The sequence below is a fragment of the Neoarius graeffei genome, chromosome 13, assembly GCF_027579695.1.
Source record: "Neoarius graeffei isolate fNeoGra1 chromosome 13, fNeoGra1.pri, whole genome shotgun sequence".
Taxonomy (NCBI): Eukaryota; Metazoa; Chordata; class Actinopteri; order Siluriformes; family Ariidae; genus Neoarius; species Neoarius graeffei.
In genome coordinates this window covers 39,798,395-39,813,178 of record NC_083581.1, presented here as the reverse complement: position 1 = coordinate 39,813,178, position 14,784 = coordinate 39,798,395, and the positions used below count along the sequence as shown (strand labels likewise).

At 47.2% G+C, this 14,784-nt stretch overlaps 1 protein-coding gene across 4 annotated transcripts in view; it reads right to left on the bottom strand.

Moving 5' to 3' along the window:
• Positions 1–4,974: 4,974 nt before the first annotated feature.
• The window catches only part of LOC132896694 (protein-glutamine gamma-glutamyltransferase K-like), a 49,484-nt gene continuing 39,674 nt past the window's right edge, over positions 4,975–14,784 (bottom strand). For all 4 annotated transcript variants that reach the window (XM_060937707.1, XM_060937708.1, XM_060937710.1 and 1 more), the window contains 3 exons: positions 5,858–6,018; positions 5,425–5,561; positions 4,975–5,219 (listed from right to left, as the gene is read on the bottom strand). In XM_060937707.1, coding sequence (XP_060793690.1) covers positions 5,075–5,219; positions 5,425–5,561; positions 5,858–6,018 — 443 coding nt within the window. In that variant the 3' untranslated portion in view covers positions 4,975–5,074. The remainder of the gene's footprint in view (positions 5,220–5,424; positions 5,562–5,857; positions 6,019–14,784) is intronic.

The window sequence follows — 14,784 nt, the reverse complement described above, 5'->3', positions numbered from 1 at the left end:
TCCTCAAGGAAAAGATACGCTTCAGTTTCAAGCAGTATTAAAATCCACACCAGATTTTAAACAGGCAGATTAAATCAGCCATTACAGTGATTCACACACCATCAAGATTGTCAATTTCTATAAATAAATTAACGATGCCATAGGGTAATTGTTCATCATCATTTGCCGTGTGTGACACAAACATCCAGGCTTGCAGGCAGAGCTATTTGGAGCATTAAAGTGCATATTACGGGTAAATTCAGGAGCAAGATCGATGTAATTCTCCTATTTTATATTAAACTTTGGTCAAATATCTGTAACATTTTGCATTTTGTGCAATTTTTTTACTTTGCACAATACCAGAAAAATTCAGTTGAAATCAAGCCATTTGAGGTGAATTGGTCCGCCTATGAAAAAACTTGGCATTTGGGTTTCCCGGCAAACATTGATTTTCATGACGTCGCGTGCGGGACGCCTCCCTCTGAATCCTACGTCAGCGCTGGTTTGTTTGAGAGAAAACGACTGTATTATCTACATCACCGGTGTTGCCTCCGTCGTCTTCACTACTTGAATCGTCATCGAATCCAAACAGATGAAGCCCCAATTCTGACATCTCATTATATTCTTCATCCAAAGGTGAAGTAACATTGCGCTCAGGTGACAATTCCATATTTCAATGCAAAATCGCTAGCTGCTAAACTTGGTCTCCACAGGCTGTGCACTGAAACCGTGCAAAGCTCACGCAGCCTGCTGGTGCTTCCGCAGGTGACGTCACGAATCTGGCTCCAGACTCCCTTGGGATTTTTCCAGACATCTCATCTCATCTCATCTCATCTCATCTCATCTCATCTCATCTCATTATCTCTAGCCACTTTATCCTTCTACAGGGTCGCAGGCAAGCTGGAGCCTATCCCAGCTGACTACGGGCGAAAGGTGGGGTACACCCTGGACAAGTCGCCAGGTCATCACAGGGCTGACACATAGACACAGACAACCATTCACACTCACATTCACACCTACGGTCAATTTAGAGTCACCAGTTAACCTAACCTGCATGTCTTTGGACTGTGGGGGAAACTGGAGCACCCGGAGGAAACCCACACAGACACGGGGAGAACATGCAAACTCCACACAGAAAGGCCCTCGCCGGCCCCGGGGCTCAAATCCAGGACCTTCTTGCTGTGAGGCGACAGCGCTAACCACTACACCACCGTGCTGCCCTTTTCCAGACGTGTTTTGTTATTTTATTTTTTTCTGCTGTAGACAGATGGCCTTGTGCAAAATTACCCTTCTGGATGAGTGTGTAAAGGGACATACCTTCATATAAAAAAAAAAACGAAATTGGTCCAGGATATGCACTTTAAGCTGGATAAGTATTCAGGTCAGGCCAAAGAGCCACCAGGGGGCACTATGAAAATGCAGGCTGTTTTTTAAATAATGGGCATGTTGATGCTGAGAACAGTATATATCCACGTTTAAATGATTGATAAGTAGGCTAGTCTGTCCCAGAATCAATTGGAAAGCTTACTGTTTCCGTTGCCAGGTTGCATGCGCAACTGTTTGATCACGTGACACTGAAAAAGGGTCTATAATGTTAAAATTATCTCATCTCATTACCTCTAGCTGCTTTATCTTGTTCGACAGGGTCGCAGGCAAACTGGAGCCTATCCCAGCTGACTATGGGCAAAAGGCGGGGTACACCCTGGACAAGTCGCCAGGTCATCACAGGGCTGGCCACGGGGCTCGAACCCGGACCTGCTTGCTCTGAGGTGACAGCGCTAACCACTACACCACCATGCTGCCCCTTGTTAAAATTTTATATATATAAAAGCCACTTTATTAGGAACACCCATACACCTGCTGTTTTCTGCAGTTATCTAATCAGCCAATCCCTCGACAGCAGCACAATGCATAAAATCATGCAGATACAAATCAAGAGCTTCAGTTCATGTTCACTTCAAACATCAGAATGGGAGAAATTGTGATCTCTGTGACTTTCACTGTGGTATGGGTGTTTGAGCCAGATGGACTGGTTTGAGTATTTCAGAAACTGCTGAACTCCTGGGGTTTTCACACACAACAGTCTGGAGAGTTTACACAGAAGGGTGCGAAAAACAAATAAAACATTGAGTGAGCAACAGTTCTGTGGGTGGAAATGCCTTGTTGATAAGAGAGGTCAGAAGAAAATAGAGAGATTGAGGGCCCGTTTACACGAGGACGCTGTCGGGTAAAAACGACTAAATATTTTATCAGAAGTGCCTTTCGTTTACACGAGGACGGCGTTTCCGAGGCTGAAAAACGGATAAAATTGAAAACGCCTTTCAAAGTGGATAAGTTTAAAAACGGCCCCCGTTGCGTATCCGTCTAAACTACCCAATACGCGAAACTCCGCTCGGATCTGCTCACGTCGGGTACGCGTTTACGTCATACATATGTCATATACTGCACATGCCAGCCCGGGAAGTAAGAAAGTAAGTAAAAAAGTAAGAGCATGTCTGATTACATCAATCCAACGGACCTTCAAGCTGCTCTGTGTTTTAATGCAGTAGATGTGTTTTCCTGCTCACCCGCCCGGCTGGAGCTCCTCAGTTTGGTGTCGCCAAGTTACACACACACGCACGCGCGCGCCGCCTATTCAAGCCGCTCGTGAAACCATAAACCCGAGACTGAAAACAAAACCAGCAGCCGAACGGGTTTATTTTGCTGAGATGGACACTGCCTTTTCTCTTCTTCACCGAAACAAGAGTGAGTGTTACTTAATAAAGGCAGATTAAAAGAGTTTCGGTTTGCTCCTGCTCCTCCCTCGAGCACTACAGTACCTCAGCCGGTGTTCTGAAATTTCTTCCTACCTATAATTTCTTCCTACCCGGTGTTCTGTAAAGTTATCCTAGCAAGTTCTCATACAGACCGTTTTATTATTCAAAACAAGTCATTACAAATTATTTGACTCGGCCAAAGACTCGACCAATACGCACAAAACATAAAAATCGGCAAATGCGTGAAATTCTCACCGATTTTCTATCAGCCCAGCTGATCGGTGGGACAAAACTACTGTTGAATTTTCCTACCCTCCTGGATTTCGCGCATGCGTAGTAGGCTTGGTAGGATAACTTGACAGAACAGCGGTGCAGATGTGCAGATCAGACAAGACGGAAGACGTTGCGCATGCGTGCAGACATAGCGGAGACATTTATGCGTCACCGTATAGACGCAGATTTCCTCCTTGAAAACGGTCGTGTAGACGCGGAAAAAAGTGAGAACAAAAACGGACTTTTGCGTTTTTGTTTTATACCGTCCCCGTGTAAAGTGGGCCTGATTCAAGCTGCCAGGAAGGATATAGTAACTCATATAATCACTCTTTACAACCGTGGTGAGCAGAAAAGCATCTTAGCATGCAACAGCAGAACATTGGGTTCCTCTCCTGCCAGCCAAGAAATGCTCATATACAGTGGTGCTTGAAAGTTTGTGAACCCTTTAGAATTTTCTATATTTCTGCATAAATATGAACTAAAACATCATCAGATTTTCACACAAGTCCTAAAAGTAGATAAAGAGAACCCAGTTAAACAAATGAGACAAAAATATTATACTTGGTCATTTATTTAGTGAGGAAAATGATCCAATATTACATATCTGTGAGTGGCAAAAGTATGTGAACCTCTAGGATTAGCAGGTAATTTGAAGGTGAAATTAGAGTCAGGTGTTTTCAATCAATGGGATGACAATCAGGTGTGAGTGGGCACCCTGTTTTATTTAAAGAACAGGGATCTATCAAAGTCTGATCTTCACAACACATGTTTGTGGAAGTGTGTCATGGCACAAACAAAGGAGATTTCTGAGGACCTCAGAAAAAGCATTGTTGATGCTCATCAGGCTGGAAAAGGTTACAAAAGCATCTCTAAAGAGTTTGGACTCCACCAATCCACAGTCAGACAGATTGTGTACAAATGGAGGAAAATCAAGACCATTGTTACCCTCCCCAGGAGTGGTCGACCAACAAGGATCACTCCAAGAGCAAGGCGTGTGATAGTCGGCAAGGTCACAAAGGACCCCAGGGTAACTTCTAAGCAACTGAAGGCCTCTCTCACATTGGCTAATGTTAATGTTCATGAGTCCACCATCAGGAGAACACTGAACAACAAATGGTGTGCATGGCAGGGTTGCAAGGAGAAAGCCACTGCTCTCCAAAAAGAACATTGCTGCAGTGCACTAAATATCATGTGGACAAGCCAGAAGGCTACTGGAAAAATGTTTTGTGAATGGATGAGACCAAAATAAAACTTTTTGGTTTAAATGAGAAGCGTTATGTTTGGAAAAAGGGAAACACTGCATTCCAGCATAAGAACCTTATCCCATCTGTGAAACATGGTGGTGGTAGTATCATGGTTTAGGCCTGTTTTTCTGTATCTGGGCCAGGACGGCTTGCCATGATTGATGGAACAATGAATTGTGAATTATACCAGTGAATTCTAAAGGAAAATGTCAGGACATCTGTCGATGAACTGAATCTCAAGAGAAGGTGGGTCATGCAGCAAGATAATGACCCTAAGCACACAAGTCGTTCTACCAACGAATGGTTAAAGAAGACTAAAGTTAATGTTTTGGAATGGCCAAATCAAAGTCCTGACCTTAATCCAATCGAAATGTTGTGGAAGGACCTGAAGCGAGCAGTTCATGTGAGGAAACCCACCAACATCCCAGAGTTGAAGCTGTTCTGTATAGAGGAATGGGCTAAAATTCCTCCAAGCCGATGTGCAGGACTGATCAACAGTTACCGGAAACGTTTAGTTGCAGTTATTGCTGCACAAGGGGGTCACACCAGATACTGAAAGCAAAGGTTCACATACTTTTGCCACTCACAGATATGCAATATTGGATCATTTTCCTCAATAAATAAATGACCAAATATAATATTTTTGTCTCATTTGTTTAACTGGGTTCTCTTTATCTACTTTTAGGACTTGTGTGAAAATCTGATGATGTTTTAGGTCATATTTATGTTGAAATATAGAAAATTCTAAAGGGTTCACAAACTTTCAAGCACCACTGTAGAACAGAATGCATGGTGCATGTCAGTTTGTGTTCCTGCGTGTTTTCACTTCTCCTTGACGGAGATGTTGGCAACGCCGTGAACCTGTGTGAGCTGCTGACAGTCCAGAGAGGCAAGCAGCTTCCTCTGACCAGGTAAGGTTGGAATAAACTTCTCGGTCAGGGTGATGGTCGCCAGACTGCCCACGTCACTTGATGGAAAGGAAAGATTGTGCCAATGTCAAATGCAAATCTGAATGATGTGCATTAAATGTAAAAATAAAACAATGAAATTGGTCAGAAGGAATACCTGAATATTAAGTGGTATAGCAATTGATCAATTGATCAATAAATAGACTATTAAAAAATCTTTCACTGGTATAGAGAACCATCATGGAGACAAAAACTCAAATTTACCCATAGGAGATCTCTCTGATGTTCTGCAAGCCCAAGCCCTCGATGCGGATCTTCACATTTTTCAGAACTTGCGGTAATGGATTTTTAAAGGTGATTGTAGCTGCCACTTCTCTACCAACTACAGCATCCCCTACAGGCTGTATAGCAAAATTTTGTCAGTATAAATGGAAATAAGTAAAATAAAAATAACTCTTCTGTAAGCAGAATGTGATGAAAAAACTGTAGGGATTGTTCTTTGTCTTGGATTGCACTGCACATTGTATGTTTAAAAAAACATTTTGTTTTGGTCAGTCCTTTATGTCTGGAAAACCTTACTCAAGCATTCATGATAAAAGAAGCCAATGGTAAAGCAAGAGAATCCTACAAACAGACAAATTTCAACATAGTGCTAAAGTCAAGCTTTACAGTGATAGAAGTCACTTGAGAGACTTACGGTGATTATAATGTCAGGCGTGCGCAGCCGGAAATCGAACTGGGTGGCTAGAACCTGATTGGTCTCACTGACTCGCCCAGATAGGGTGAGCATCAGGGCTGCCTGGTCTACCAGTTCATTTTTATACAGATTGTATGGAAGGGTCCATTCCAGTGTCTGGACTATAGAAGGATCAAGAGAAAGACAGTTAATAGAGGCAATGAGCTTGTATGGAAACAAAGACAACCTCTGAGACTCCACAGTTCATCACTAAAAATAATCTAGGCATCCTGAGCTGGTCTAGATACACATGGAAGTATGTGACCAATGCCACTCACGTTGCCACTGCTTCAGCATTTGTACACAGTCATGCACCAAGTATAAACCGGCCTTTAGACAATTCAAGAGGTGAACCGGGGCACTGCCCAATCTGTGCTCAGCAAGGGTAGTAAAACTACTGTCAGAACTTGACTAATACTAGCATCATACAGTAAAAAGACCACTCTGAGGAACTCTTGAGACAAGCTTCAGGGAACTCAAAGCCTATTTTTCTTGGCCAATGTTCTTATGCAGTAGCAAGCATTGGAGTTGATGAGATTTGCATAAAGTTGTTACATACCCTACCCATAGTTAGGACTTGTTATAGCTGACATATCTCCAAAATATATCATTGACCTTTTGAACCATGTCTCTCAACTGACAAAACAGCATATTGGGCCTCAGTTTTAGGAAATGGGAGTAGACAATGCCAGTTATTGTGGTATACCACTTTTTAGTCTATGCCAGGGTACTTGAAAATAGGCTGCTGAAAATATCTACTGCAAATGATGGTGTCCTGTTAGTTTCACCATACAGGGGTAGGGTTCCCGATAATGTTGCACTTTAGGGCTAAAGAAGGAGTTTAGAGCTATATGGCTTTTTGATTTCATAAAATCAGTGAAATTTATGGCCCTTTTCCACTACCCTTTTTCAGCTCACTTCAGCTCACTTCAGCCCGACACGGCTCGCGTTTCGACTATCTAAGAACAGCACGACTCAGCTCGCTTCAGCCCTGCTCAGCCCCCAAAACTCGCACGGTTTTGGAGTGGGGCTGAAGCGAGCCAAACCGAGCTGAGTGAGGCTAGGGGCGTGAGGAGACACTCCCCTGTGCACTGATTGGTGAGGAGGCGTGTCCTCACATGCCCACACACGCCCCGCGAGCACGCTGGGATCTGTAAACACTGTAAACCCGGAAGAAGGAGAATTACGAGAATTATGAAGCCTTATGCGCCTCGCCTCATCTATACGCTCTTGCCAGTATCTGTTGGCGTTGTCGGCGACAACAAGCCACAGCACCAAGACCAGCAACACTAACGACTCCATGTCCTCCATGTTTATTGTTTACTCTCCGGGTTGTGAGACTACCGCTTAAAAGGTCACTGATGTCACTGTTTGCGACGCCTAACGACATCACCTGACGTCCACCCACTTTCGCTAACTCCACCCAATGTGTCCACCCACTTCCAGCCAGCACGGTTCAGCGTGGATGTAGTCGAAATGCAACTCCAACAGCCCCACTCAGCTCGACTCAGCACGGTACGGCTCAGCCCAACTCAGCCGCGTTGGTAGTGGAAAAGCGGCATTAGTTCCTTCTGAAATTTGGTCATTGTGATATATGTTTATTTCTGCAATATCTCAAAAACAAACAAACAAAACAACAACAACAAAAACCCCAGGCCATTCTGTAGCTGGGAAGTTATTTAATTTGAGGGGATTCCCTAGCAAATAATGTACATGAAATTTTTTGCTTCGCGCAGTCAGGCAGACAAAGGAAGTCTGTGTGTGCATGCGCAGGTTTACCTTCTTCTTCTTTTGGGTTTTACGGCAGCTGGCATCCAGTGTTGCATTTCTGCGATCTACAGGTTTACCTTGACCGTGCACTGACAGTTACATCATTCTGTCGCTAAACGAACAGCTGATCACACCGAGATGCTCGCTGACCGCCGATATTTATTAGTTTGGTCCTGCGTTTCCTTTCTTTCGCAACGTAACGTCTTTTCTTCTCACTTTCCATTACTATAGTCAGTTTTTCACGTTTCATTCGCATCCTCCATTTTCCTTTCCTGTTTCAAATTTGTATCCCACAATGCCTTGCATGAATGCAGAAAGCTCACCACATGATGCATGACATAGTATTTTGAATTGAGTCATGGTGAAGCAGGAAAAAATAGCAGAGAATTTAGGGCCACATGGACCTAAATTCATTAATTGTTCTATTTAAAAAAAAAAACAAATAAAATTGGAAGTCTGTGATTCAAATTCAGTAGCTTTCGGTCCACTAAGCAAAAATAATTGGGTGTCGGGGAAAATTCTTTTTATGACCAAAACCTGAAAAATCTGAAAGGCAGTCTACCTTTAAAGATGCTCTTAAGCAACAAAGGGTGTCTCTGCATGGTGGTGTAGTGATTAGCACAGTTGCCTCACAGCAAGAAGATTCTGGGTTTGAACCCAGCGGCCGGCGAGGGCCTTTCTGTGTGGAGTTTCCTCCGGGTGCTCTGGTTTCCCCCACAGTCCAAAGACATGCAGTTACGGTAGGTTAACTTCGGCCTTGGGCTGAAGTGCCCTTGAGCAAGGTACCTAACCCCTGACTGCTCCCCGGGCGCTCTAGTGTGGCTGCCCACTGCTCTGGGTGTGTGTGTGTTCACTGCTTCAGATGGGTTAAATGCAGAGGATGAATTTCACTGTGCTTGAAGTGTGCATGTGACAAATAAAGGTTTCTTCTTTTCCCGAACACACTCGAAAGAAGGTCTCTAAAAATCAACTTTGCCTAGAACTTCTTTGCAGCATGTGTCCTCACGAAAGGTATTAGCAGTTGCTAAATCCAGTTGATGAGGTCACATGATGTTTATTTTTAACCAAAAACCAATAAAATATGAAGTGTTAAAATATGTTAATATATTGTATTATAATTAAGCATTACATAGTAATGTGGTAATTAATAACTGAAACTATTTTACATTTTTGGACAATAAAATTTTTATTCCAAGCATGTTTTTTTTAATTAAATGAGCAAACGTTCACATGAAAGAATGAACAACTAATCAGCCAAATAATTCAGTAAAATGTTTTCCCTGTGCCCACTCATTTCATTGTTACCCAATCAAGAGCTGAATGTCTTTTTTAAATTGGCATGCAGATGAGTGGTATTTGGCGAATGAAGGCGGTATGGTATTTATCCCATCACCTGCCCCCTCCCCAGACTGCAGAGCCTCCCCACCCCCCATAGCGCCACTGCCTCCTCATCCCCTGGACTCTCTCGGCTGACTGCTTCCCAGGGTGCAGACAGTCAGAGTCCAGCTGGCCGAGAGTGTTAGTGCAGGCGGGAGCTGTTCAACATTGAGAAGGAGTGGCTCCAGTTACTCTGAGACCTGCATGACCAAAGGGAGCAGCACCATCAAGAGCAGATGGGCCTTAAAGGGACAAAACTAGACCTGCTGGTCAGACAAGTGGAGCTGCAGAGTGCATTCTCTGGCGTGCAGCCATGATTATTACTTTGCCCACGATGGAATAAGCGAGGCGAGGTATTGTAATCAGTGTGGTTTGTTTGTGCATCTGTCTGTTAACAATCTAGCATCTAGACGGTTGCAATGATTGACTTCAAATTTTCAGGGTAGGTGGAAAATGGTCCGTAGATTACCTGATTAAATTTTGGGGGTAATCTGGTCAAGGTGAAGGTCAAGGTGACCGGAAAGGTCAACCTTTTGGTCAAAATTGTTAGGACTAGGACTGTTTTGGCCTCTAGAGGCCGCTGTTATTTCCTTTTCATGTCGTGTTTATTTTGGCCTCTAGAGGCCGCCACTGTTCCTGTGTCTTGTGTTTGTGTTAATTGCCTAATTATCTTCACCTGTGTCCTTAATTAGTTTGTCTATTTATACCCCTGAGTTCAGTCCTCTTGTCACGGAGTCTTTGTGCTGTTATGTTTATCTCCAGTTTCCTTTGTACTGTGTTTTTTGATCTTCTTAGCTTTTGAATTTTTGCACTTTGCTTTTCTTTTGGATTATACTCTTTGGTTTTTTTTTGTCTTTTGTTTTGCCCTGTATATAGTGTATATAGTTTAAATAAACCTTTTGATTCTTTTTCTACTTCCGCCTCACGCCTCTGCATTTGAGTCATTCCCCTGGTGGCCTAGTGGGGGTTTGCTGGATCATCACACCAATGAACCAGGTTCGAATCCCAGCAAAACCCTAACAGAAAGACTCCGTCATGACCGACTCAGCAGAGGCTGCTTCAACTGTCTACCCGGCCAACCTTCAGGGAATTATGGCAGCTTTGACACGCTTCGGAGCGACCATGGACGCTCATGGACGTACGCTCACCAGCCAACGTGAGGCCCTCGCTCGCCACGAGGAACTGCTTCAGCAAATTGGGAAAACCCTGGCACAGCTGACATCTCTGCCTGCATCTCCTCATCCTGATCCAGCTCCCACTCCTGCTCCAGTGCCTCCTGCAATGCTGCCTTCTTCACCTCGCGAACCCAGCCTTCCTGCACCACAGAGGTATGACGGCAAGCACAGTGAGTGCCGAGAGTTCCTTACCCAGTGTCAACTCACCTTTGAGCTTCAGCCTACCACCTACACTACGGATCGCCGCAAGATTGCCTTTGTGATCACCTTATTAGCTGGTAAGGCGCGAGCCTGGGCTACTGCTATCTGGCAAAGACAGGGACCTGAGTGCTTTGATTTCCAGCTGTTTTCTGAAGAGATGCTTCGGGTCTTCGATCAGGCAGACATCTGTACCGACGCAGCCCGAAAGCTCATGTCCATCCGGCAAGGAGGAAGCGTCGCAGATTACGCCATCTCGTTCCGAACACTCGCAGCAGTAAGTGGATGGAACGAGACTGCCCTGGTGTCAGCCTTCCACCATGGTCTGTCTGACCCCATCAAGGACGGTCTGGCCTCTATTGGATGCCCAAGTGACCTCGAAACCCTCATCTCACATGCTATTCGTCTGGACAACAGGATGAGAGAACGCCACCAAGCCTTGAGCCCCCCCAGCCTCCCTACCTCTACCTGGAGACCGTCTACCTCCTTCAGTGACTGTCCAGAACCCATGCAAGTGGGTCGTACTCGCCTCTCCGCATCTGAGAGGGAGCGCAGAAGGAGGGACAAGTGCTGCATCTACTGTGGCAAGCCTGGTCACTTCCGAGCATCATGTCCCGAACTCTTGGGAAAAGGACCGCCCCGTCCAGCCGAGGGAGGGTTGTGACGGGGCCTACCCTCTCTCCCGGACTCCCTGGCCAAGGAATCTACATCCCGGTCTCCATCTCCTGGGGTGAGTCTGTCCACTCTTGTCAAGCTTTGATAGACTCAGGGGCGGCTGGGAACTTTATGGATATTCACTTCGCCCAAAGCATCAATATTCCGACTGCACCTCTTGAAGTCCCACTGTCTGTGTCTGCCCTCGATGGCCAAGCGTTAGGTGATGGAAGAGTCACCCAAGTTACTTCTCCAGTTTTCCTCCAGTCTCAAGGTCACAAGGAAGAAATATCCCTGCACCTGATTCCTTCACCTGAGTTCCCAGTTATTCTAGGCCTTCCTTGGCTTACTCGCCACAACCCTCGCATAGACTGGGTAACAAGCCAGGTTGTGGAATGGGGCCCTGCATGCCATGCCTCTTGTCTGCTCTCTAGCTCTCCTGTGTCTCCTGCCGAGCCCCCTGATCTCACCGAGTTATCTCAAGTTCCCACAGAGTACTGGGATCTCAAGGAGGTATTCAGCAAGAGCAGGGCCGCCGTTCTTCCTCCGCACCGGGCCTACGACTGTGCCATCGACTTGCTCCCTGGGACTACCCCTCCTCGTGGCAGACTGTTTTCACTCTCTCAGCCAGAACGCAAGGCCATGGAGGAATACCTCAAAGATGCCCTGGTCTCTGGGTTTATTCGACCCTCCACTTCACCTGCTGGAGCCGGCTTCTTCTTTGTCGGCAAGAAGGATGGGGGGCTCCGACCATGTATTGATTACAGGGGCCTGAATAAGATCACTGTGCGCAACCGATATCCCCTTCCGCTGATGTCCACAGCTTTCGACCTGCTCCAAGGCGCCACCGTCTTCACCAAGTTGGACCTACGGAACGCATACCACCTCATCCGTATCCGACAGGGAGACGAGTGGAAGACTGCCTTTAACACCCCGTCTGGGCACTACGAATACCAGGTGATGCCCTTCGGACTCACCAACGCACCAGCTGTTTTTCAGGCCCTAATCAACGACGTCTTAAGGGACATGATTAACCTATACGTTTTTGTCTACCTCGACGACATCCTTATCTTTTCCAAGACCGTGCAGGAGCACCGCCACCATGTCCGCCAGGTTCTCCAGAGGCTGCTACAGAACAATCTGTTCGCCAAGGCCCAGAAATGCGAATTTCATGTTCCCGAGGTCTCCTTTCTGGGATTTATTGTACGGACAGGCCAACTCCAAATGGACCCTGCCAAGACCCTGGCCGTCCGGGATTGGCCTACTCCCAAGTCCGTTAAGGAGGTTCAGCGGTTCTTAGGATTCGCTAACTTCTACCGCAAGTTCATCAGGAACTTCAGTTCTGTGGCAGCACCCATGTCAGACCTCACCAAAGGGACAGGTGGATCTTATGGCTGGTCTCCTCAGGCAGAAAAGGCATTCAAAGACCTCAAGGACCGCTTCTGCACGGCACCCATTCTGGTTCTCCCGGACACCTCCCAACCATTCATCGTGGAGGTGGACGCCTCGGACAGTGGTGTCGGCGCGGTGCTCTCTCAACGTTCGGAAGGAAAGCTGCACCCCTGCGCTTACTTCTCCCACCGCCTGAGTCCTGCTGAGTCCCGGTACGATGTGGGGGATCGAGAACTGCTAGCGGTCAAACTGGCCCTTGAGGAGTGGAGGCACTGGCTGGAGGGAGCACAACATCCATTCCTGGTTTGGACTGACCACAAGAACCTGGAGTACCTCCAGCAAGCCAAGAGACTGAACCCTCGACAGGCTAGGTGGGCCCTGTTTTTCAGTCGGTTTGACTTCACCCTCTCATACCGCCCCGGCTCCAAGAACACCAAACCTGACGCACTGTCCAGACTGTTCTCTGCCACTAACAGGGAGAATGAAGTCGGGCCTATTATCCCTGTGTCCCGGATTGTGGCCCCTGTCCGCTGGGGTATTGAGGAGGCTGTCCGACAAGCCCAACGCCAGGACCCCGGTCCTGGGACGGGGCCACCAGGCCTCTTGTACGTCCCACATCAAGCCCGGGCCAAGGTTCTCCAGTGGGGTCACTCTTCCCCTCTCACCGCCCACCCGGGAGCTCGGAGGACCCTGGACTTCCTGAAAAGACGCTTCTGGTGGCCTAACATGGAGAAGGAAGTAAGGTCATTTGTCCTGTCCTGTGAGGTTTGCACCAGAACCAAGAACCCACGACAGCGTCCCCAGGGTCTCCTGCATCCTCTGACCATTCCCCGGCGTCCCTGGTCCCACGTGGCAGTCGACTTTATCACGGGTCTCCCTGAGTCACAAGGTAACACGGTCATTTTGGTCTTAGTTGACAGATTCTCCAAGGCCTGCCGCTTCATACCACTGTGCAAACTCCCCTCTGCTCTTGAAACTGCGAAACTTTTGTTTAATCATGTTTTCCGAGTCTTTGGTCTTCCACAGGACATCGTCTCAGACCGAGGGCCCCAGTTCTCCTCCCGAGTGTGGCACGGGTTCTGCAAGGTCATCGGAGCCACTGCCAGCCTCTCCTCTGGGTTTCACCCACAGTCCAATGGTCAGACGGAGAGGCTCAACCAGGACCTGGAAACCACCCTGCGAGGCCTGGCTATGGATAACCCGACATCGTGGAGCACCTGGCTGCCATGGGCGGAGTACGCCCACAACACCCTGCAGTCATCGGCCACCAAGCTGTCGCCATTCCAGTGCCAATTCGGGTTCCAGCCACCTCTGTTCCCGGACCAGGAGGAGGACGCGGGGGTGCCCTCGGTCAACCAATATGTGAGACGGTGTCGCAAGACCTGGAGCAAGGTCAGGAAGACCCTCATACAGACCTCCAGAACCAACCAGACTCAGGCCAACCGCCATAGAAGACCTGCACACGCTTTCCGCCCTGGGCAGCGTGTTTGGCTGTCCACTAAGGACCTTCCACTGCGGGTGGAGAACCGCAAGCTTGCTCCTCGCTACATTGGCCCCTTCAAGGTGGTGCGCAGGGTGAACCCTGTCTCCTACCGGCTCCAGTTGCCCCGGACTCTGAGGATCAACCCCACTTTCCATGTTTCCCTGTTACGGCCCGTACTGACGTCTACGTATGCCCCTGCCCCTAGGAACCCCCCACCCCCCCGCATCTTCCAGGGGCAGACTGTGTTCACTGTGAATCGCCTGCTTGACTCCCGCCGGGTCCGCGGCGGGTTGCAATATCTGGTGGACTGGGAGGGCTATGGTCCTGAGGAGCGCTGCTGGGTTCCTGCTCGGGATGTCCTTGATAAAGAACTATGTCGGGACTTCCATTCGGCCCATCCGGATCGCCCTGGGAACGTCAGGAGACGCTCCTAGAGGGGGGGGTCCTGTTAGGACTAGGACTGTTTTGGCCTCTAGAGGCCGCTGTTATTTCCTTTTCATGTCGTGTTTATTTTGGCCTCTAGAGGCCGCCACTGTTCCTGTGTCTTGTGTTTGTGTTAATTGCCTAATTATCTTCACCTGTGTCCTTAATTAGTTTGTCTATTTATACCCCTGAGTTCAGTCCTCTTGTCACGGAGTCTTTGTGCTGTTATGTTTATCTCCAGTTTCCTTTGTACTGTGTTTTTTGATCTTCTTAGCTTTTGAATTTTTGCACTTTGCTTTTCTTTTGGATTATACTCTTTGGTTTTTTTTTGTCTTTTGTTTTGCCCTGTATATAGTGTATATAGTTTAAATAAACCTTTTGATTCTTTTTCTACTTCCGCCTCACGCCTCTGCATT